At 36.2% G+C, this 24,510-nt stretch overlaps 4 protein-coding genes across 6 annotated transcripts; all 4 read left to right on the forward strand.

Moving 5' to 3' along the window:
* The first annotated feature begins 501 nt into the window (after positions 1-501).
* LOC130945794 (mechanosensitive ion channel protein 10-like) lies at positions 502-6,013 on the forward strand. The gene is made up of 5 exons (XM_057874496.1): positions 502-1,783; positions 4,634-4,757; positions 4,868-5,161; positions 5,240-5,442; positions 5,516-6,013. The coding sequence occupies exons 1-5, from the start codon at positions 540-542 to the stop codon at positions 5,799-5,801; spliced, it is 2,151 nt and encodes a 716-aa protein (XP_057730479.1). The 5' UTR covers positions 502-539; the 3' UTR covers positions 5,802-6,013.
* Positions 6,014-8,121: 2,108 nt separating this feature from the next.
* LOC130970021 (cadmium-induced protein AS8) lies at positions 8,122-10,096 on the forward strand. Of its 3 annotated transcripts, none has more exons than XM_057895982.1 (4): positions 8,122-8,274; positions 8,581-8,827; positions 9,027-9,287; positions 9,823-10,096. In XM_057895982.1, exons 2-4 carry the CDS (start codon positions 8,587-8,589, stop codon positions 9,831-9,833), a joined length of 513 nt encoding a protein of 170 aa, XP_057751965.1. In that variant the 5' UTR covers positions 8,122-8,274; positions 8,581-8,586; the 3' UTR covers positions 9,834-10,096. The 3 variants fall into 3 exon arrangements, with proteins under 3 accessions (XP_057751965.1, XP_057751956.1, XP_057751947.1); XM_057895973.1 differs by having other exon boundaries at positions 8,128-8,452; XM_057895964.1 differs by having other exon boundaries at positions 8,128-8,347.
* A 542-nt stretch (positions 10,097-10,638) lies between these two features.
* On the forward strand, positions 10,639-13,716 carry LOC130970013 (MOB kinase activator-like 1B). The gene is made up of 7 exons (XM_057895954.1): positions 10,639-10,888; positions 11,382-11,430; positions 11,589-11,697; positions 11,829-11,922; positions 12,637-12,770; positions 12,870-13,033; positions 13,306-13,716. Exons 1-7 carry the CDS (start codon positions 10,749-10,751, stop codon positions 13,378-13,380), a joined length of 765 nt encoding a protein of 254 aa, XP_057751937.1. The 5' UTR covers positions 10,639-10,748; the 3' UTR covers positions 13,381-13,716.
* An 894-nt stretch (positions 13,717-14,610) lies between these two features.
* LOC130946497 (isoflavone reductase homolog) lies at positions 14,611-15,821 on the forward strand. Its single transcript, XM_057875261.1, has 2 exons — positions 14,611-15,012; positions 15,089-15,821. The coding sequence occupies exons 1-2, from the start codon at positions 14,683-14,685 to the stop codon at positions 15,695-15,697; spliced, it is 939 nt and encodes a 312-aa protein (XP_057731244.1). The 5' UTR covers positions 14,611-14,682; the 3' UTR covers positions 15,698-15,821.
* Positions 15,822-24,510: the final 8,689 nt, after the last annotated feature.

The following is a 24,510-nucleotide window of genomic DNA, read 5'->3' on the forward strand; positions in this document are numbered from 1 at the left end:
TTTGACCCATTGTGTGGGTGTTAATTACATATTGGTCATACAATAACCGGTCTACATATATGCTTGTTTAACATTTTAAGGCTTCAAATATATATGATAGATGATGTTGATGTGACATGTGCGTGTGTCAATTGCTTTGCCACTTTTTAAGAATTTCCGCATCATGTCATTATGGAGGTTTTCATCATGCGCATGATGATATGTGTTGAGACATTAGTGTCCAATATGGTGTTTTCTTTATTCCTTGCAGAAGCTCTTTATCATATCATGCCAATGCGCGCACTAAGGTATAATGGCACTTTCTGAGAGCCCCAACTCATGCAAACACAAGTCAACTTGCAAACCATTTCTGCTGATCATGTTGCTCACATGCTTAATTTATCAGTGACAACATTAGTGTCCAAACAATTTTGCTAAACTAAAAGCTCTATATTTGAAATTGTGTTTCTATAAATAGACGTCCGTTTGGGTAACTAGTGTATTCATAGTTTCATACCACTTGTACGCAGCTACTCCTATTTGTTTCTTCTATCTCCCAAATGGATGAGAAAGCTAAGTCCTCAGATCATGTTGCTGTCATCATTGACCAGCACACGAACCATCCGAAACCCCCTTCCTCTTCCTCCGTGGACAACAAGCCCCCCAAACAACACCCCTTGAGGGTCAAAACCCTTAACCGTCTCAGCTTCTCGAAGCCCAAATCCAGAATCCTCGAGTACAATAACTACTATCCCCACCACCATCTCGGCAGAAAGCTATCAAGCATTTCCCAGGAGAACAACAACGACAATAATAATGAGGACGTGGACGAAGACGAAGAGGAAGAGGAGGAGTGGTGGGACGAAGAAGAAGAGATCGAGGAGGAGGGTGAGGGAGAGAGGAATAAGTTGCAGGAGAGGAGGAGGAGGAAGAAGGTGAGGTGGAGGGTAGTGGTGGAGTGGGTGGTGTTCCTGAGCATAGCAACATGCTTGGTTTGTTCGCTGGTAATAACGCGGATAAAGAAGATGCACATGGTGGGTTTGGAGATATGGAAGTGGTGCTTGATGGTGATGGTGACATTCAGCGGGAGGTTGGTGTCGGGGTGGGTGGTGGGGGTGACGGTGTTCGTGATAGAGAGGAACTTCATGCTGAGAGAGAAGGTGCTGTACTTCATATACGGGCTGAGGAAGAGCATAAGGAACTGCCTGTGGCTAGGGCTGGTGCTTCTTTCATACTGGAGCGTGGTGTTCGACGACGTGCAGAAGAAGAACCACAAGTTCCTGAACAAGGTGTTTCAGGCACTGGTCGCAGTGCTGGTTGGGGCCATCATATGGCTCGTCAAGATTGTTCTCGTGAAGATGCTGGCATCCTCTTTTCACGTGGCCACCTACTTCGACAGGATGAAGGAGAGCGTCTTCCATCACTACATCCTCGACACTCTCTCAGGTCCCCCCATGGAGGACGCGGAGGAGATACTGCAGCAGCACCGCCTGCTCACGGGGGGCGGCTCAAAGTCGATGCCTGCCAGGAGTAGGTTGAATAAGCTAAAGGAGAAGCAGCAGCAGGAGAGGTTTGGGGGGTCCAGGAGGATTGACATGGAGAAGCTGAGGGAGCTGAGCATGGAGAGCACTGCCTCCGCCTGGAGCGTCAAGAGGCTCGTCAACTATGTTCGCTCCTCCGGCCTCTCCACCATCTCCAGGACCGTGGATGATTTTGCCACCGCCGAGTCTGAGATCAACAGTGAATGGGAAGCTAGAAACTGCGCTCAGCGGATTTTCAACAACGTCGCCAAACCTGCTGCCAAGTAATAAGCTCATGCCATTTCTTCTTTGTTGCTTCTTCCATCTCAACCTCCCCAAACAACTAATTCATCACTAACCTCATCAATCTACGTATGTTAAACCTATTACATGCTAAAAAGTACGTAACACAAGATAAATATACAGCTGAATGCTCTATTTTTATAAAGTAGAAATTCAAGTGCAGTCTGTTAAATGATATCAATTTTACGTGGAGTTTTCACCTTTTTATAAACAGGAATCCTATGCGAAAAGATAAATTTATTTTAACATAATAAATAAAATAATTTTAAACTATTTAAATCATTTTTTATTATTTATCAAATATTATCGTTTTACAAATTTATTCAAAGATAATAATTAAAAATATTACATAATTTAATATATTTAATTAATCTATTTAATATAATATATCAGCATTTTAATTATTATGATTTTTTGTCGTCTCTTTATACACATACATTTTCATATATAAATAATCTTCCTTCGACCACATTAGTAGTACAGTTCAAATAAATGATGATCTCATAAATGCTTTTCCTTCCCATGCAGCATAATATGCTTCTTCAGTTCATAGTAAGTTGACAATTAATTTGTGAAGATTACATACATTCAGATTCAGTACTCTCAAACTACTACTACTTTGATATTGATTATTAATTTGTCAATGGAATTATCGTGCAACTTAGCCTACTACTCTTGGGAGAACGACTAAATATTTGATAGTATATATTAATAATAATTTTGGTCTTTCATGATTACTTCTTTATTTATATATAATGTTAGACTAATAAATATTTATGCTTATTTATTTATTTTTCATATTATTATTATTATTCATTTGCCTTGAGAAAATGCTAGGCATTTAGGGTTTTGCCTTGGTCAACATTACCCCTCATTTTATTTTATCTAAAAAGTGGTCGTCTTTTAACATTTTTCAAAAGTTTTATTTTTAGGCTATCAAATTATTTAAATAAATAAAAAATGCTATGTGATCATAATAAATTAGTTACTATTTATATATGTATTTGTTAACTCATCTTTTATACATATTTGTATTTTATATTTTATATCGATGATTAATTTGATAGTTAATTTTTTTGTGTGCATATAATATGATTGTAGATAAATATTAAAAAGACAAAAGTTAATTGAACACTTAAAATAATTCAAATGTAAAGTATTATATAAGAGTATATATTAAATTAAGAAGCTACGACAAAATTCTATAATAATGATAAAATAAGTGTTGATCCAACAATATATTGATGTAGTTATTCAAAATAAATATTTCTTCTCATATAACATTAAAATTACTTGAAAAATATACTCTTATATAGAAGGTTAAAGTCATTTCTTCTTAACATGTCAATAAGAAATGATATATTAATCAACAAATAGTACAAGTATATATAAAGTAAAGATTCATTCATATGAATATGAATATAAATAAACAGTAGTATATAAAAAAGAAAAATATTAGAAGGTGTGCAGAGTTTATTGTTTTTGACTAACTGATTTTGTTAGAGAATCAATTAGGAGTATAGTCAATTAGAGCTAATTAGTTTTAAATTAAAAGGTTTGTTATAAAAAAGAAAAAACAACGTCACTATTCCTAATTTTTTGAATTTTAAAATTAAAAATACAAAGAATTAATTTGAGTTGACTGATGATGTAATTGGTTTTTTAGATTTTTTTTAATTAACGGTTAATCATTAATATTTAAAAATATGAACTAAAAAATATGTTATTAGATTATTAGACTAAAAAAATTAGATTAATAGCTAAAAGTGTGGACCAAAAATAATAAAATGTACTTTCCCTTAAACTTTTCTCATAAAAAAATATTTAGTTATTCCTATTTATTTTAATCGGCCAATTAAGTGGAAAATGATATTTATACACTTAAAAGGGTACTTTTCAATTAGACACCACTTTTACATCAAAGTAATTGTAGATTTTACTTAATTTTTACTTGTCTATATACATTTATAATCTTAAAATCTAAAAAGTACGTAAAATTTAAGTATGGTAGATAAATATGATGGGGGAAGAGAGCTGAAGCTTGGGGAAAACGTGGTGAAATTCAGTAGGTGGTGTGTGATTTGAGGACAAGACTAAAAGTGTAGGGTGGAACTAGTTGTGCTAGCCAGACTGTGATGAGGCTCCCCTCACATCACATGTGAGAAAAGGGTGAATTGCTCTTGCTATTGCCTCTTTATTGGAGCACAATCATAGAGAACCAACCTTCTTGGTGGCTTCAAAGTTTAATTTACTGGTTATTCCTGTGGTCCTTACTTTTTATTTTGTCTTATAATCCCCTGAAATCTTATTAACCCCGGAAATTGACAGCATAGGCATAGTGCTTTGTCACCTTCATTCCCTACTCTGATCTAATCCACAATTTTGCACTAACATAGAAAGAGTGTGGTAGGAGACCAACAAGTTTTGTGATTTGTAACTATCATTAGTATTTTTAATGTTGTGAAATTTCATCCAATAATACGGAATTACTCACTTTTCTTTTCCTAATTAAATACTGGTTAAATTTTAATAAAAGTGTTGGTCTCTAAACTTTTTTTCTAACGTTATCTTATATAGTGTGTATATATATAAAAGCCCACTATGAATATATGAATATGATCCATGTCAACGGATCTAAATCCACATGGTTCCAGACAGCATCAACCCTTGACTTCTTCCAATCTTTTTTCTTTTCAATCCTTAGTGCGCTGAACCACTTTAATTTGCATATGATCCATCACTAGTCCTAGTTCGCTCCAAATGACATGACAAGATATCCTAATATCATCATGTTGACTTTTGTGCCTAATTCAACAAATAATTTATTGAAGGTACATTGAAGAGGAGGATTTGATGAGATTTCTGAAGAGGGTTGAGATACATACTATATTCCCTCTCTTCGAAGGTGCCCTTGAAACAGGGAAGATCAGCAGATCATCATTTAGAAATTGGGTGGTAAGAATTACAAGTGTGTTGTTTTTAATTATCATAAATTAAATAATAAATTAAGTTGATAATGAAGAATAGTACGTGTGTATATATAATTAGTTAATAATGTTATTCAGATTCGAGCATACTACGAACGAAAGGCACTAGCACAATCACTGAATGATACAAAAACAGCAGTGCAGCAGCTTCACAAACTAGCAAGCGCGATAGTGAGTGTGATAATAATCATTGTGATCCTTCTGGTGATGGGAGTGGCTACGCTCAAGATCATATTCTTCTGCATGACGCAAATCGTGTTGATTGGGGTTGCCTTCCAAGGTACCTGCAAGACCGTCTTGGAGGCCATCATCTTCGTCTTTGTCATGCATCCTTTCGACATTGGAGACCGCTGCGTCATTGACGGTGTTCATGTATATCTCGTAATCATCGTCATTTCATTATTATTCTTCTACTATATATATATACTTACTATATGTCTGTGCATGCAGATGATCGTGGAAGAGATGAATATCTTGTCAACAGTGTTTCTTAGATACGACAACGAGAAAATATACTACCCTAATGCAGTTCTGCTGAATAAGCCAATCAGCAATTTCTACAGGAGTCCAGAGATGTGGGACTCAATTGATTTCACCATTGATGCTTCTACTCCCATGGAGACTATCATTGCACTCAAGAAATCAATACAAATGTACGTATGTCAATGTTATTCCTTCTATCTTAATAATCACATTATTGTTGCTAATTAGTTTGTCGTGTTACAGTTACATTGAGAGCAAGCCAAAGTATTGGAATCCAAAGCACAGTGTGATAGCAAAAGAAATACAGAATGTGGACAAGCTGAAGCTGTGCTTGTGTGTGCAACACACAATCAATCATCAGAACTATGGCGAAAGGAGCATTAGGATCACTGAGCTCCTCTTGGAACTCAAAAAGATCTTTGAGATCCATGCTGTCAAGTACAATCTCCTCCCTCAGGAGATCCACATTACCCAGATGAGCATGGAAAATAATAATATTAATAATGGCAGACTTGTCTTTCAATCATGATCTGATGAGATCGGACACACCATACCAACTTCCGTCTCTTTTCGTTTCATTAATATTTCTTGCAAATTATGTTCCTTTCAAACTCCATAAATCTTGTGTGCTTCACTTCATGTTATGGTATTAACTCATCATTAAAATGGTACTTTGTACATTGTTTATTATTAATAGTAGTTCATCAATACAACTCGCTTATCTTATATATACTACTGTATTGTGCTCTCTTTCCGTACTTTGATACATGTATGTATTGAACCCTGCTATTAGCGGGAGAAATAAAACTAGAATTAACACATGCAAGTACTACTTGTTAAGTGTATGGATGTAAGTACAAGTGATAAAGGTTAGTTAGGCCTAGTTAAGCATTGGTTAGCTCTCTAGTTAGTTTCTAATGCTGTTTCTCTGTTAGATATTTTCCATCTATAGCTTAAGTCTATTAGCTCCCAACTATATATAGTAGTGCTTGTGCTACTGCTCACTCACTTGTTTTCTCATTACTTCTCAATGCATATTCAATTTCTGCTTCAATACTCTTCGTTCTCTGTTTTCATCAGTTGGTTAGTTTTTTAATGGAGAGAACTATGCTTTGGATCCTCAATTCTAATAATTATAAGACACTCTGGATCCATTCCTTTTTGTTCTTGGTGGTTCAAGAATTGGAAGTTTCAAATTGAGTTAAGGATTATTGACAATGAATGAAGGTACGTAAATTTATTGTGTAAAATTAAAAAATATTATTATTTAGTAATTTTTAAATTATTTTTATTTATAAAAATTAAATGAAGGATATATTATTGATTAACGTAGCATATAAGCATGTTTTAGAAAAAAATCATTGGCAAAAAATCTAACCAATTTCACGAAATTAAATATTAAAGACCGAAATTATTTTTTTTTATTTGAAGTCTCGTAGTTTTTCGAAAAAAATTATCAGAGATCAGTATAGGTTTTCACTCTACTATGATAAGAAAAATGTCATTGAACTCCTCGAATGATGATGGGGCATGATGATTGCCAACCATATGCCAACTCTAATGATGAGTTCAGCTAAGCTTAACTCTTCATATTCAAGACTGAGAATCCTAAATTGTACAAGTTCATTGTGGGTGCACTACAATACTTGACAACTACAAGATCTAATATTTCTTATGTTGTGAATAGAGTTTAAATTTATGCATAATCCAATTGAATTGCATTGGAAATCAGTAAAGAGGATACTCAGATTCTTCATATGTACAGTGAGTTAAGCGTTGATTTTTAACAAAGGTATTGACTATTGAATTCTTGCAACTGCTGATGTAGATTGGACTAGAGACATTGATGATCACAAGTAGGAGTTTAACAGAAGCTGAATATCGTGTTCTCTGCTCAGCACAAACAGAGATCATGTTCATCCAATAGCTACAAGAAGAGCTGAAGATATATTAACAAGTGCCACTAACTATCTATTATGACAACCAAAATGTTTGTCTCTTTGCCGCAAATTTAGTTCTATATAGTAGATGTCATGTAAGAATTTGGAATTGAATTTGCATTTCTCAAGGGACTTAGTAACTCAGGAAAAGCTATTCATTGTGCATATCCCCTCACAAGATCAAATAGCAGATATGTAATTAAGCTTTTTATCACAAAGTTTGTTTGACAAATTTAACATCAAACTTACAGTGTGCGATAACTCCCACTTAAATTTGAAAGGGAGGAGGATTGTTAAGGGCATAAACGTAATTACAAGTAATAAAGGTTAGTTAGACATAATTAAGTATTTGTTAGCTCTCTAGTTAGTTTCTAATTCTGTTAGTCTGTTAAAACATATATTACTTTACATACTTTTAATATATAAGAAAAGTATAGGTAACGAACAACTTTTTTGAACCATGTGTGAATAATGTGAATTAATAAAGTTAAAAGAGTAAATTTAATTAATAGCATTAAATTAGGGTGTAGTGTATTTTTATTTGATTGGGAGTTCTTCATGTTGTTTAAAATAGTCATTGTTTACTTAGCATTCTCCATATATATAATATATTTTTTATACACGTAATATGATTAATTTAATATCTAACCAAAAAAAAATATTTTTATTTATTTCGTCATAAAAGTATTTTCTTTCTTTTTTTTGATATAAAGTATTTCCTTTTTTGGGGGAAGGGAGCAGTGGGAGGAGGGGGTGGTGGGCAGTGGGCTTATATGAAGTTATAAACGGGCCGAACCCAAATCCCCAGTGCATTTGTCTTTACTTTTCTACTGAAACGTGCGTAAGTTTTAGTTTTTATGGTTACTATAAATAAAGAGCAAAATCCAAAAACATAGCCATTTAATTTTAGGCAGAACCCCGAAGCTAGTAAACTACTCTGCTGTGATGTATGCTGTAAGGCTGTAGGAAGAAGTGAAGAACCCAATGCCCCAAATAAGCTACGAATAAAGTATAAACCACTGCGCCTGCAACGCTTTCCTTCCTTCAAACTTCAATTTCTTGGTAATGGCTACTACCTCTTCCTTCCTTCCTTCAGTTGATGCTATGGCTACCTAAGACACTTTGGAAATATAAGGTTTTGTTTATATTGCTACTCTCCAATTACTGCCAATCATTCCCCATTTCCCGAATTATTCAGTTATGTCGTTATGCTGTTTGATCAATGACCCAAGAGGCTTTCGTAAGGATCCATTCCTTAATTGCAAATTACAATATTTGTAACATCTGTATTCATAGACTCTTATTTATTTTCCCGATTCCAACTTATGGTCTAGGCTTAGTAATTTCTTACGTTTTCTCTGTTCTTAGCTCCAAATGATTATCAAAGGATTGTTTAGAAGATATAAGAGATGGAACCCTGTTCATCCAACTTATGGTGCCTTTTGGGGAATGGGAGTGGGTGTTGGTTGTGGAGTCGGATGGGGTCCGGGGTTCGGCCCTGAAGTGATAGGCTATGTTGGATCTGGTTGTGGCATTGGATTCAATGTAGGCTTCACTCTCGCTGGCTTTGGTATTGGCCTTCCTGCAAACTTTATCTTTGAAGCTCCTTATAATGGTAAAACCTTTGTCAATATGTTCAACCATTGCTTTTTTTTTTTTTTTTTTTCTCAAATTGCAACTTCATGCATGAGTTGTCTAAAGAGTTATAATTTTGCTGTATGCACTTGTGTATCATCATTTTCTCAGTTACTTGATGCAAATAAACTGTAGTCTTAGACTCATGTACATAAAACTTGAACTTCTTTTTAATGCAGTTATCATGGCAACAAGAAATTCAGCGTTAGAGGTAGCACGATCTAAGGGTTTTAATGCACAATGCAATGGCTGGACTATAAACTTATCTTGTGTCTTTGACCTGCAAAGGGAAGCTAGTGACAAATTACGTCACTTTAGGGAAAGGCGTTTATCAGTCAAGGGATTTGATTTCTTGAGCATGAAAAATGACTTATCATTGCTTGCTACATCTGCCTGTAACAGTATGCGCACATTCCATGACCAGCTTTCTTCTCGTAGGGGTATCACTTTGCCTCTAGTTAATTAGTTCATTTCTTGTCTTGATTGTTCATTTGTTTGTCCTCCTTTTGGAACTTTGGCCGTATGCATTGATGTTACATGTTAGTTATGCCTTATCTTTCTTTCATTGCTCATTTTTCTTACTTCCATTTTTCATGGACTTATAAATCTCTCCACTTCCTGGATGCTAGCTTGAGTGACTTTGAATTGCAATTTCAGATTTTATACATCAGAATTTATGGTTTCACACTTTGTCTTATGTAGAAGATTCTGTTGGAATTTTGCTGCAATATTGTAATTTAGGCATATCATATATTCCTGCTGACATAGTATAAATTGGAGAATTTCTGTCATATGATGTGGTCTTAACTCTTCAAGTGTCTGGTATGAAGGGAAGTTGTATATTTTTGTGGATTTAACAAGAAGCGTCTGCATATGATCCTTTCATCTCTTTGCCCCTGAACCTTAAATGTGCAATTTCAGTAGTTGCTGTTTGCTAAAGAGTTAACTTGAACCAATTGCGTATGGTATTTGCAGGCAAAGATTGATTGGTTCGAGTTCCACAACTCTCAGCATGGTGGTTACAACTTTGATGGATCATTTCATTTTTTTGTTTTTTTAACTTAATAGCAGGAAAACCAAATGTCTTATTTTGAGGTATATTATTGTTATGTTTACTGTCTTGTTTGACAAACTCAAGTTGTATATTTAATATTGTTGTCAAATATATTTCTTATAGAAGGCTATGATCCTAAATTTTCAACCAACATATCCGGAAGGGTAAAGGGACTAGCATTCGTTTCCAACTTTCCATCAAGACTAAATGATATAAGGTTAAATTTATCAAGTCGGATGTCGACCCAGTATATACTTACTATACTATGCCTTGACTAAGAAGTAAACAGTGGGGTTCCCCGTTCCCCCACCCCAAAATATGATTCAAACTTGGACAAATTGAAGAATAAACAAGAATCTTATGCATTAACCAAATGGATTTTATATTTGCCTAGGCATAGGTGGGTGTGGTAGATTAGCCTCTCTGAAACTTACTTTCAAGACAACTGAAGGAGATGGGCAGATGGCCTCATTCCCACTCTCGTCTAAGTGGAATCAGTTAGGATTTAGCAGTATGCTGCATTTGATATCCCAAGTCCACATTAGAAATTATTCTTTAAAGGATATTTTCATATTTGACAATTAGTAGGATGAGGGGAGGTGAAACTTTTTTATATGAATAAAAAGAAATTAAATTATCTTTTGATTTATTTATTTCTGTAAAAAAAAAACTGAATTTCCATTTTAAAGATTTTTCGTGTAAATACTAAATACGTGTGTCCGTATATGAGATTGATATATGTATAAAGAAATGAAGTCTGAATGAAAGAAAATTAATATTTTATGTTCCATAATCAAGTTTTGTTTGTAGTGATTAAAATGCTCATAATATAGCGATTATGTTGTGAATGGTTTTTATTGGGAGGCGAGGATTCCAAAAGCAACATCAGGCGAACGCAATCGGTCAAGGAAGAGCAAACAACATCTCTCGGAGCCTGAGCCTGAGCCTGAGCCTGAGCCCAGCCATGAGCCTCTTTGGTCTCGGCAGGTGAGTCATGCCTCTTCCCACGACTTCCGATTCATATTTCTCACCTTTCCTTCCTCCGTCCCCCCTTCTCATCTTTTCAAATCTATGGATTATTATTCATCTATGATCTGATCTGTTCTAGTTATCACCTCCTTTTCAAACTTTTATCATTGATCTTCTCTCCGTCTCTCGGATCCTCTTGTCTTCCATTTTCTCTCTCTCTCTCTCTCAATCCACTCTCATCTCATCTGACAACCCAATTTTGCAACGCAATCCAATTCCACCTGCAATTTCCATTCTTCCTCTTTAAATGTTACTGCTTTCTAAGGATTTCTTTGTCGTTTTCGGATTAAGCTGGAATTGTTAACTTGTAAGTTGTAAGCATGAATAGTTAGTTAGTTAGGTAGTTAGTTATAACTTACAAGATGCCAACCAATATTTCTATTAATTCAATCTAGGTTTATTCTCCTCGATGTTTTACTCATATATCATTGGATCTAACAAATTGCAACAGAAACCAGAGAACATTCCGCCCCAAGAAAAGTGCACCTTCTGGGAGTAAGGTTGGTCCCTTATGTTGAAGCAGTAATATCTCATCTTTTTCTTTAAAACTGTTTCGGAACTGGATGATGCAGACTCTGATCAAAATTAAAATGCATATTTCTTAGGTCGTTAGGACACAATTTATGAATTATGATTCTTCTCTTTCTTTGTATCACAGGGAGCACAGCTTAGACAGCACATTGATGCTACACTAGGTAGTGGAAATCTGAGGGAAGCAGTAAAGCTACCACCTGGGGAGGATTTAAATGAGTGGCTTGCTGTTAACAGTAACTATCGTTCTCTCTCTGTTGCACTGTTCGGCGCAGTATATTTATTTTGCAGTTTCCTATTGCCTATCGTTGGTTCCTTGTTTTCCTGATTTACCTCTCATACTATTCTGAAATACGTCACATTGCAGCTGTTGATTTCTTCAACCAGGTCAATCTTCTTTATGGCACCCTCACAGAGTTTTGCACTCCTGAGAATTGTCGAACAATGTCTGCTGGTCCCAAGTATGTTATAGCTAACTGACTGCTCATTTAACTAACGTGGTTGTGTAAAATGCAAAATTAAGATTAGAATATTGGATTTGTTATGAGCTTAGATCACGTCTTAAAATTGAGAATTTGAGTATCACTTTCTTACCACTATTGAGGTTTCCATTCCTTGCTGTATGCTTCTAATCCTAATAATTAAGTTTCTGGGTGTAAAATCAGCCAATAGTAATTTTTTTTTTCTATATTTCTCATACCTTTTCATTATGTATTGTTATTCTTATTCATGCCAACTGCGGTTTAAGAATCTACCCAATATTTAATAAATTGAAATCAACATAACTAGTTAAGTAAACATAGACATGATTTTAGGAACTGAGCTGGAAATGTATGTTCCTATATCCCTGTGCTCCTCATTGCAGCTGAACAGGCTAATTAGGCACGTTTTGTCTTCCATTGCTCAAGATTTTAGTGCTCGTTGGCTTTTTTTCCCTACTTTAGAGCAATATAATTTTGCAACTATATTCTCTCATGCAGAGGAGTTTGCCATCCGTGAATTTTGGGCTTAGATTTGATCTTTATTGGGTTATATCAATTTTTTGCATTTACAAGTACTTTTCGTATAATTAATCAGCATCATTCCATTAATGCTAATGGCAATTCTTGCAACTTGTATTCATTCTGTAATCATATGTTTGGTTCTCATGTTGCGCTGTTACATGAAAACTCCAGGTATGAGTATAGATGGGCAGATGGTGTACAAATCAAGAAACCTATTGAAGTTTCTGCTCCAAAATATGTAGAATATCTAATGGACTGGATTGAAGGACAGCTTGATGACGAGTCCATATTCCCCCAGAAGCTTGGTAAATATTTATTTTCTTTCCAACAGATTCTTAGGTTCTCATAATCAATATTTATTTATTTTCATTTCATGTGTTGTAATAACCCATGGATTCATGTAGGTGCACCATTTCCTCCCAACTTCAAGGATGTTGTGAAGACAATATTCAAGCGACTGTTCCGAGTATATGCTCACATATACCATTCTCACTTTCAGAAAATTGTGAGCCTCAAGGAAGAGGCCCACCTAAACACTTGCTTCAAGCATTTTATACTGTTTACCTGTGTAAGTCTCTTATATGTTGAGATATTTCTTTGGCTGGCTTTTCGTTTGATCACAGGTGTGAACTGCCGAGAATTTTATTTATTTATTTATTTTTTATTTTTTACTGCAGTAGCCATCTTGATAGTATTAATAGAGTTAATCAGCAAATTGATATGATAATATTATTAATGTTCATCAGCTAGTTGTTATTGGTTTATCGTCATCTGGTTTAGAAACTGTTTCTAATTGTTAACATCACAAGGTTATTAAGGGTATTTTTTTTTCCTTGGCAGGAATTTGGTTTGATTGACAAGAAGGAGCTGGCTCCCCTTCAAGAGCTCATAGAATCTATTGTCGTACCATATTAGATATGTGAAGAGGGTTGAACCGCATCTTGATAAATCATTACTGAGAAACATAACTTAATGATTACTTGTATTTTTGTGTTAGATATGTTCTAGCGGAGATACAGCAGGTCTAGTTTATCCTTCACTGCCACAAAACATGAAATAGGCAATGGATTATGCATACTACTGATTGTATGTTTCTTACCGAAATATTGTTAGTACTTTGATCTTGCAAGGCTTGTTGCCGGAATAAATCTCATTGCTAACATAGCAATACGTAATGTGTATGAATTTATGGATTTGAACAATAAGAAATCACAATAATAACTAGAACAATGCTGTAATTTCTCTGATTTATTTATTGGTGTAATTTTCTGTTTTGTTTTTGCCCTCTGAAATCTGAATTGTTTTAGGAATGTGTAAAATATTACAATTACAATATAGGAACTACAAGAATTTTGAGGGAGCTAGAAGTGTCTTCAGATGAGGGGAAGATTACTCACATTATATGTAATATGGGTATGTGTTGCAAATTACCTGTGACAAATTTCTAGTTTTCACTTTTCAATTAATCTTAATGTAGTCTAAAATTGGTTGATGAAGGAAAGAATAAAGTATGCTAAGGAACTGCCTTTTACTATCTATGATTGACGGAACTCCTTACAATTATACAACAATTGTATGGAAGAGAAGAGAATAATTTGCCTGCTCATTTTACATTTGATTTTGAGAGTGGATTTGTTTTTACTTAGATATATATCCTACAAGAAACTAGCTAGCGTGTCGGCTGTGGAGAAAGCAAAAATGGAAGAAAATTAAAAATTCATGGTTGATTATGTAGACTGTCACTTTCAGTTTCACTTTCACCCTGAAATTGAGTTCCATCTGTTAGCATGATCATTCTTCCCATATCATTAAGCAAGGTTTAATCAAGATATACCAATAGTTGAAAAGAGACTACTTTAAAACAAAAGGGTAAATAACTCTAAATAAACAGATTGCCATTGATCATCAATAAACAGAGTAGGTGGAGTCACGTGCTGGCTTTTGCATCGCGGTAGCTGTGTTGGGCGAGAAAGAGCGGTTCAGCTGCATATGTGTTGGGTCGTTGAAAAATATGTGGCGTGACATGACGAGAAAAAACAATATAATATAATGTACGTACAAGTTAGACTAGTAATAGTAAAGGTTGGTGTTTGACTACTTGAGCAACTTAGTCCCAGTTCGTGAGCCAGGATCCAAGGCCGGCTGCTGGCTCTTTCTTAATTATCTATAAAAGCATTGATTCAGCAGGGAGTGATGCTTGTATTGTGATAATAAAAAATGGGGAAGAGCAAGGTGCTAGTGGTAGGGGGAACAGGGTACATTGGGAGGAGAATAGTGAGGGCAAGCCTGGCAGAGGGGCACGAGACGTATGTGCTTCAGAGGGCGGAGTTGGCGCTGCAGATAGAGAAGCTGCAGATGCTGCTATCCTTCAAGAGGCAGGGGGCCCACCTCATAGAGGCATCCTTCTCCGACCACCAGAGCCTTGTGGATGCCGTCAAGAAGGTGGATGTTGTCATCAGTGCCATCTCCGGTGTCCATATCAGGAGCCACAGCATTGGCTTGCAGCTCAACCTCATTAACGCCATCAAGGAAGCCGGCAACGTCAAGGTTTCATTCATTCAATTCATTTTAGTTTCTAATTTCATCATCAATCAATTAATAGTCTAGTCTTGTCTGTCTGTAGCGCTTCTTGCCGTCGGAGTTTGGACTGGACCCAGCGCGGATGGGGGACGCGTTAGAGCCAGGAAGGGTGACATTTGAGGACAAGATGGCTGTGAGGAAGGCGATAGAGGAAGCAAACATCCCTTTCACGTACATCTCCGCCAACCTATTTGCGGGCTACTTTGCGGGCAGCCTGTCTCAGATGGGATCTTTTGTGCCTCCCAGGGAAAAGGTCCACCTCTTCGGAGATGGCACACTCAAGGCGGTTTTCGTCGATGAAGACGATGTCGCCACCTACACTATAAAGACCATCGATGACCCCCGCACCCTCAACAAGACTCTCTACCTCAGGCCTCCGGACAACATTCTCTCGCAGGCAGACCTCATTGCAATCTGGGAGTCTCTCATCGGAAAGCAGCTCCACAAGACCTACATATCTCCCGAGGGCTTCCTCGCAACACTCAAGGGCTTGGACTATAAGCTTCAGGTCGGGATTGGCCACTTCTATCACATCTTCTACGAGGGATGTTTAACCAATTTTGAAATCGGACCCCATGGAGAAGAAGCTTCCATGCTTTACCCAGAGGTCAACTACACACGCATGGATCACTACCTCAGGATATATGTTTAATTTTCTTCTTCCTTCCTTACAATTAAATAAACTTAAGCACGCAGCAACCCTTCATTCTCCGATCCTGTAACCAAATTTACAATTTCAGCAGGAAAAATAAATTACTAATCCCCGTCTCATGATTCATGAGTCCCACTATAATATATTCAAGGGGAGTGTTAGGTAAACAATGACTATTTTAAAAAACATGAACAATTATCAATCAAATAAAGATACATTACACCCTAATTTAATCATACACACTAAATAAATATAGAAAAAGTATAGGTGAACAATAATATTAGTGAATAATGTAAACAGGGTTAAAAAAGTAAATTAATTTTAAATGTAATTAATGGTTTAATTAATTAAATTCTAATAATAATTATTTTTTAAATTAAAAAAAAATCAAGATTTTCACATTGGTGAATTAAAACTCTGTAACTATCTTCTCATTTTATATTCTTTTCGCTTGACCTTTTACTCTTCTGCACTCTCAACCCAACTCCAACCCTCCGTCCGACACCACCGCCATTACCACCGGCGACCACCGTCGCCTACCCCCTCTCTCTTCCCTATCTTCTCTTTTTCTTCCCTCTTTCTCTATTTCTCCTCAATCTCCTGTACGCTACATCTAGTTTCTGTGCAAAGCCCAACCCCAACGAGAAACCTAAGTGCAACCCAACAGCGGGTGAGCTCTGTGCCGCTGCAACACTGCCTCTGCTATCCCTCTCTTTCCATTTTTTCTTGACGAGTTTGAAAAACTCCAAATTAAAATTAGTGATGATCAAACATTATTAATAGAAATAATTACAAAATTATTAATTTGAGATTTGCTAATTAATGATTTTGATTACCTGCAGATTTGATGTTGGGCCAAAAAGAAAAGAAATATACAACAAGCCCATCAAATATTTTTTCAGCATTGACACAAAATTATTTTGATTCTTGTGGCTGAAACAATATTTTGTTAATTGGGCCAGATCTTATTTTTTAAACAAGCCCAAATAAAATTATTTGCTAGATCAATAAGAGTGTGGTCCGAATTGAAATTAAAAGGAAAAGGGGGAATTGCTTGATGAGTTCGGTTACCCACTCACATAGATTATGGAATTCAAATTTTTATTAACTTGGTATTAATGCAAGCATTGGAACCATGAGAGAGAGAAATAGCAATTGGTTTGATTGCTATCATTAGTGCACCACGCCACTCAAAGCAAGAGGAAAGTAAAGTTAATTTATTTTAATTCATTTGTTTAAATCCATTGAATGCTTTTCTTTCTTCTCTCTCTTCTCTCTTAAACCTTCGCTCACTTCTCTGTCAGAAAGGAAAATGAAGAAACAAGCTATCAAAGAAAGAAGTGACGAAGCTAGGCACAAGCAAAGAGCCTTTGTGATGATAGCATCAAGAAAAAGAAAACAAAAAGTATTCTGTGATTGAGATCTTTACCAAAAAGGGGTAAGATGTGGTGAAGTAATCTCAACTTCTCCATACCAAAAATGGAAGGAGATCCATTCGGTCAGAGGAAGAAGAAGATCCTTGGAAGCATGGCTCGTCTCTGCTTTGTAGTCATCAATCACAGAAGGTAGCTAGAGAGGCTACGTGAAGGAGGAAGCAAAAGTTGAGCAGGAAGCGCTATCATGCATCAAGAATGCATCAAGGGTTAGGAATCCTTCTTGGAGTGCAAGTCAAGATGGATGGCTCGGATTGATGAAGCTTGGTATAAAGGGAAGACACAGAGGTAATTGCATGTTAGGTTTTACATTCAGTTATCTCTCCTCTCTCTCTGGCCGAACCGGTTTTTGCATGAAGAAGAAGAAGTTTAGCTTGGTTCAACAGTTTCAACCGTGGAGGTTTCTCCTTCTATAAATAAGGGAGAACAGCCAGGACTTGAAGCAAGAAAAAGAGTGAAAGCACAATGTTCCTATAGCTACCCAAGCTAATAGAAGTTCTACTCCTTTAATGTTCTTCATTTTGTATTTTTCTATTTAATTTTGTCTGTCTTGAGTCTCATGGAAAAAGGCAAACAGTGAGGTTTGTAAGAAAAAGCCATAGAGCAGAAAAAGGCAGAGTGCACAAAATTAAAAGAAAAAGCCATGGATATCCTTAGAGGTCCTTTGTACATCTGTGTTGTGTTTCATGATTTTGTGAGAATTCTCTTGCAAGTTGGGTTAGCACTTTGCAGTCAAAAGCTTGGTGGGTTACCAAGTCAAGTTCAGGATTGGTCTTAGATTCTGGACTTGTCCCAAATAGGAAGGGTAGTTCCTAGGGAGAATTGGTATATGTAATCATGATGATTATAGTGAAATTCCGTCATTGTTGTGATGGAGACTGGATATAGGCTGCATTGCACTTAACAGCTGAACTAGAATACATCTTGGTGTGATCTTTCTCTCTCTTCTACTCCATTTCTGATTCTGCTGCTCAGGAGACAAAACTATAAAATATCTCTTGGTAGGTCATGAGACAAAAAGAAAAAATCTCTTGACTAGGCACGAGACAAAAACAAGAAATATCTCGTCAAGTGCTCTAAAAGGACAGCAAATGTTTTAAGCGAAAAAGGGGCTAAGATTCAACCTCCCCTTCTCTTAGCCACTGATAAACCATCAATTGGTATCGGAGCTTGGTCTCAAAGAGATCAAGCTTTGCAGCTTGGAGAAAAGATCCAGATGGTAGAAAACAGTAGCTCAAATCTGGTGTCCTACAATCTGACAAAAGGACAGTCAAGCAACATACCTCCTCTTTTCAATGGAAAGAACTACACCTATTGGAAGGAGAGAATGAAGAATTTTGTGCAAGCAGTGGATTACAGATTGTGAAAGATCATCATAGAGGGTCCCCAATATCCAACCACCACAAGTGTTGAAGGAGTAGTCTCTCTTAAAGCCAAAGCTAGTTGGATCGAGGAAGACAGAAAGAAGGTGGAGCTAAATGCCAAGGCTATCAACTTGCTCAACTGTACAATCAGCTTCGAAGAATACCGACGAGTATCACGATGCACAATGGCAAAGGAAATCTGGGACAAACTTCAAGTCATTCATGAAGGAACCACTATAGTAAAGAAGACCAGGATAGACATGATGAACAGAGAATATGAAATGTTCTCAATGAAGGAAGAAGAATCAATAGATGAAATGTTTGAAGGATTCAACATCATCATTGTTGGCTTGGATGCTATGGGAATCAAGTATCCTAAATTTGTGCTTGTGAGAAGAGTGTTGAGATATCTCATAAAAGAGTGGGAAACTAAGGCACTAATAATCTCTGAGAGTAGTGGTCTAGATTCCATGACATATGATGACTTGAGAGGAAACTTACTTGCTTTCGAAAATACTTATTTGAAAAAATACTCAAAAAAAAAGGAATTGCTTTTACATCTGTTACTAACTCCCTGGATGATGAATCTAGTGATAATTCATCTGAAAATGAATTTGTGTTATTTGCAAAAAAATTCAGAAAAATGGTGAAGCACAAGAAAAGAGGCAAAGGAAGCAGTTCAAGAAAACAAAAGAAAGATTTCAGCAAGGTGACATGCTAAAACTGCAAAGAGACTGGGCATTTCAAATCTGATTGCCCTAAGTTGAAGAAGGAGGAGAAGCCAAAGAAAGGAAAGAAAAAAGGACTGATGGCTTCTTGGAAAATGACTCAGATGATAATGAAGAATCAGAGACCAAGTCCCAATCATGTCTTATGGCAGATCACATTGAACAGGTAGTCTTTCATAACCCTGACACTGAAGATCTTCATCTTATGATAGACCACTTTTCTGGAAAAATTAGATGCTTCTTGCTTGATAACCAAGATCTTGAACAACAAATCACCATTATTAAAGCTGAAAATGGTTTTCTTAAAGATAAACTAAGGGAGGCTGAAACTGCTGTTGAACTTGTTGAAGAAAACAAGCAGTTAAAAGCTCAACTTAGAAGCTGTGAAAGTGATCATTCTGTTGTTGCATATGTGAACTGTTTTAAAGAAAATGAAGAGTTGCTTAAAAAGGTCAAAAACCTTGAAGATGACTTAGCCAAGTTCACTCAAAGTTCTGAAAATTTAAATCAAATCTTGGCTAGTCAAAAACCTCTCTATGATAAAGTTGGCTTGGGGTTTCACAAGAGTTTCAAATCTGTTGAAAAACCTTATTTTGAAAACATGGCTTCATCTTCTAATGATACAAGATTTCAAAACTCAACAATCTTTAGCAAAACAGCAACTCCAAGATTTTGTAGACTATGCAACCGAAATGGCCACTTTCCCATTCAATGTTTCTTTGGTGAAAGAATGATTGGTGACAAAGTTTACAAAGTTGTTTTTTAATACAATGGTTTGGGATATAGGAGATGGTTTAACGTGAAAGGATCCAAGAAGGTTTGGATACCTAAGGTCACTTGAGCTCATTTTGTAGGTATGCCTAGCATCCAAGCGGAAGGACAATATGTGGTACATGGACAGCGGATGTTCTAGGCATATGACCAGAAAGGCAACCTTCTTCATAAAGCTTGATGAATATGATGGAGGGTTTGTCACTTTCGGTGATGATGGTAAAGAAAAAATAGTGGCCATTGAAAAAGTTGGTAAAAGCTTCTCATCTTTTATAAATGATGTTCTTCTTGTTGATGGTTTGAAACATAATTTACTAAGTGTTAGTCAATTGTGTGATCTAGGATATGAAGTTATTTTTAGAAAGTTTGTGTGCTTAGTTGTTTGTAAAAAATTTGGAGATATTTTGTTTGAGGCTAAAAAGTGCAATAATGTGTATGGATTGACTCTTGAGAATTTGAAAGATCAAAAAGTGACATGTTTTACCTCTTTTGAATCTGAAAAATGGCTATGGTATAAGAAATTGGATCATGCTAGCATGTACCAAATTTCTAAACTAGTTAAGAAAAACTTGGTTAGAGGAATTCCAAATATTAAATTTGATAAGGATATTACTTGTGATGCTTGTCAATTAGGCAAACAAGTAAAATCCTCTTTTAAACCAAAAGATGGAATTTCGACTAAGAGGCCATTAGAGATGCTACACATTGATCTTTTTGGTCTAACAAGAACTCAAAGTTTAAGAGGTAAACACTATGGTTTGGTGGTGGTGGATGATTACTCTAGATTCGGTTGGCTACTTTTTCTTGCTCATAAAAATGATGCTTTCCATGCTTTCTCAACCCTTTGCAAAAGAATTCAAAATAAAAAAGATTTAAAAATTGCTCATTTGAGAAGTGATCACGGAAAAGAATTTGAAAACCAAGATTTTGAAAAATTCTGTGATGATTTTGGAATTGCTCATAACTTTTCATGCCCTAGAACCCCCCAACAAAATGGGGTAGTTGAAAGAAGGAATAGAAGCCTTCAAGAGATGACTAGGGCTATGTTATGTGAAAATGAGGTTCCAAAATTTCTATGGGCTGAAGCTGTAAATACAGCTTGTTACATTTTGAATAGGACCATCATTAGAAAAGGGTTAAAGAAAACTCTTTATGAGCTATGGAAAGGAACCCCTCCTAATCTTAAATATTTCCATGTTTTTTGGATGCAAATGCTTTGTACTTAATAACAAAGAAAACCTTGGTAAATTTGATCCAAAATCCTATGAGGGGATGTTTGTTGGATACTCCACCACTAGTAAGGCTTATAGAATTTACCTCAAAGAATATAGAACCATAGAGGAATCCATACACGTTTCTTTTTGTGATACTAACTCAATTCCCAGTACTATGATAGAAGATGATACAGATTGCGAAGATGCTGTCAACAAAGAAGCCAGTGAAGAAAATCCCAAGTCTGCCCAAAATGAAGAATCTGTCCGTCCAATTTTGTCTCATCAAAATGGAAGAGACATTTCTGTTTTGTCTTCTGAGCCAGCAAGAGAATTTGAAACAGAACAACCCACTGAAGCTCATCAAAGCTCAACATCACTCCGGAAACCAAGAGAATGGAAGTCCATGAGGGGCTATCATCATGACTTTATCATTAGTGATCCCTCACGAGGTGTAACAACAAGATCCTCAACCAAAAAGCAAACCGAACCAAGCAATTTTGCTCTCTTGTCACAAATGGAGCCTAATAATGTGAAGCAAACTCTTGAAGATCCCTCTTGGGTCAAAGCCATGCAAGAGGAGTTAACTCAATTTGACAAAAATAAGGTTTGGACACTAGTACCTCATCCGAATGGTAAGAAGGTAACGGGTACTAAGTGGGTTTTCAAAAATAAACTAGATGAGGATGGAAAAGTTGTTTGTAACAAGGCTAGATTAGTGGCCCAAGGTTACGACCAAGAAGAGGGTATAAATTTTGATTAGTCTTTTGTTCCGGTAGCAAGAATGGAAGCAAGTAGGTTGCTTCTTGCATATGCTGCCCATAAAGGTTTTAAAATGTTCCAAATGGATGTCAAATGTGCTTTCCTTAATGGCTTTATTGATAGAGAAGTGTATGTGGCACAACCCCCCGATTTTGAAAATAAAGAATTTCCAAATCATGTTTTCAAACTTTCAAATGTCCTTTATGGTCTTAGGCAAGATCCAAGAGCTTGGTATGAAAGGCTTAGTGCCTTCTTGTTGGAAAATCACTTTCAAGGGGGTACCACCGATACTACTTTATTTATTAAAGCATCTAATGATGATATTCTTCTAGTTCAAGTTTATGTGGATGACATTGTATTTGGGTCGGCCAATGAATCCTTATGTGAAGAGTTTGGTAAACTCATGACTAGTGAGTTTGAAATGAGTTTAATGGGAGAGCTAACATTCTTTCTTGGCCTCCAAATCAAACAAACTCCTAGTGGTACTTTTATTCACCAAGAAAAGTATGCTAAAGAATTAATAAAAAATTTTGGCCTAGAAAATTCCAAACCAATGGGAACACCAACGCATCCAAACACTAAATTTGAAAAAGATGATGATGGCAAAAATGTGGATGAAACACGGTATAGAGGAATGATAGGTTCACTCGTGTATCTTACCTCCTCTAGATCGGATATTGTTCAAAGTGTGGGAGTATGTTCAAGATTTCAATCTCACCCAAAAGAATCCCATCTTTCGGCCGATAAACGCATCATTAGATATATTAAGGGAACTAGCGATTATGGCTTATGGTATCCAAAATCTGATAATTTTTGTGCAGTAGGCTTTTGTGATGCAGATTATGCGGGAGATAAGGTGGATAGAAAGAGCACATCGGGCATGTGTTACTTCCTTGGAAGCTCACTTAACATGTGGTCAAGCAAAAAAAAGCCACAGTAGCTCTATCCACAGCCGAAGCTGAATACATCTCTGCATCTGCATGTTGTTTACAATTAATTTGGTTGAAAACTCAATTGGAGGATTATAAATTAAAAATCAATAGTATACCGTTGTTCTGTGACAATATGAGTGCTATAAACATTTCAAAAAATCATGTTCTGCACTCAAGAACCAAGCACATTGAAATTAAATATCATTTTATTAGAGAATATGTGCAAAAGGGTACTATTGATATTCAATTTGTAAAACCCGAAGAACAACTTGCAGACATTTTTACTAAGCCCTTGTGTGAAGACAGATTCTGCTTTCTAAGAAATAGTTTGGGAATGATAGAATTAAATTCTGTTGATAACTTGTGAATTTTTTTTATTCTGTTTGGTTTTGTCTCGTAGGGAAGCAGGAGACAAAATTCAGGCGATGATAAACTGGCCATGATACAGGGGGAGACTGAACTGAAGTTAATTATCCTGGGCCCCACCAAATCTCTTTGACCTTACTCTGACCCATTTTTTGAGTTCCTAATTTTTTTATCATACATTTGGAAAGTTGTCTTATCAAATCTTGTAGGAAGGGGTTGTTGTCAAATCAAATCTTTATCCTTTCCTCATCTCTTGATTCTAGGAGCTAAACTTTCAGTTTTTAATTTTAAAATTCTTCTTTGGTTAATAACCGCGCCTCTTAATGGGTAATAACTACCTCAATTCTCTCTCCACTCAGCATTTAATGCTTCCCTAACCTCCCTCCTCTCACCACTCTCTTCGGCTCTTTTCATCTTCCCACTCACTTCTCCATTTCTCATATCATGAAAAAGAAAGTTGCTCCAAGAAAAAGTGACCGAATCCTTCTCACCAAAATATCTCCATTTTCTTCTACCCCTCAAACTCATACTCACATCCATATTCACTCAACATCCTCCTCATCTCCACCCTCTCAATCCACCGAAACCATGCGAAGAAAGGTCATAGCCCAGAAAAAATCATCACGCAAGAAGAAGGAACTGCGGTTGAAGAAGAAGATGAGTCTCACACATCTCTACCTCATTCTCCACCGAAGAAAGCAACTTCTAGCCGTAGCTCTTAGAAGACAAAAGGTTACGTGTTATGTAACACAAAGGAACCCCCTAATCTGGAATCTCTGGATTTCAAGAATAAATACAACAAAGGTCATTCTCATTTTTGACCCAGGAAGATTCAACTCTTGTACAGCTTATGAGTTTCACAAAGATGTGTTGAAGAAACGTCACTTATGTGCTTCCCACATAGTGAATCTGGATTCTCTTGCTACTAAAGGAATCAACTTCCTCACTCTTTTTGAGAATATGAAGTGGACTCCCCTGTTCAATATCTAGAAACCTGTATACCCAGCCTTGGTTCGAGAGTTTTATGCAAATATGAGGCTGATTGATGGAGCAATTCATTCCTATGTGAAGCGGGTTTACATGAATCTGAACAGAGAAACATTAAGCGCTGCCCTGGGTTATGTTGATGAAGGGCCAACAGCTTATATGTCAGAAAAATGGGACTCACAAGTGGGGGTCACTCTCCAAATTACTTTGAATCAAACCTGCGAGAACTTTTCTGCTTTGCATGGCACTGTTTTAACTC

The sequence above is a fragment of the Arachis stenosperma genome, chromosome 1 (genome assembly GCF_014773155.1).
Source record: "Arachis stenosperma cultivar V10309 chromosome 1, arast.V10309.gnm1.PFL2, whole genome shotgun sequence".
Classification (NCBI taxonomy): Eukaryota; Viridiplantae; Streptophyta; class Magnoliopsida; order Fabales; family Fabaceae; genus Arachis; species Arachis stenosperma.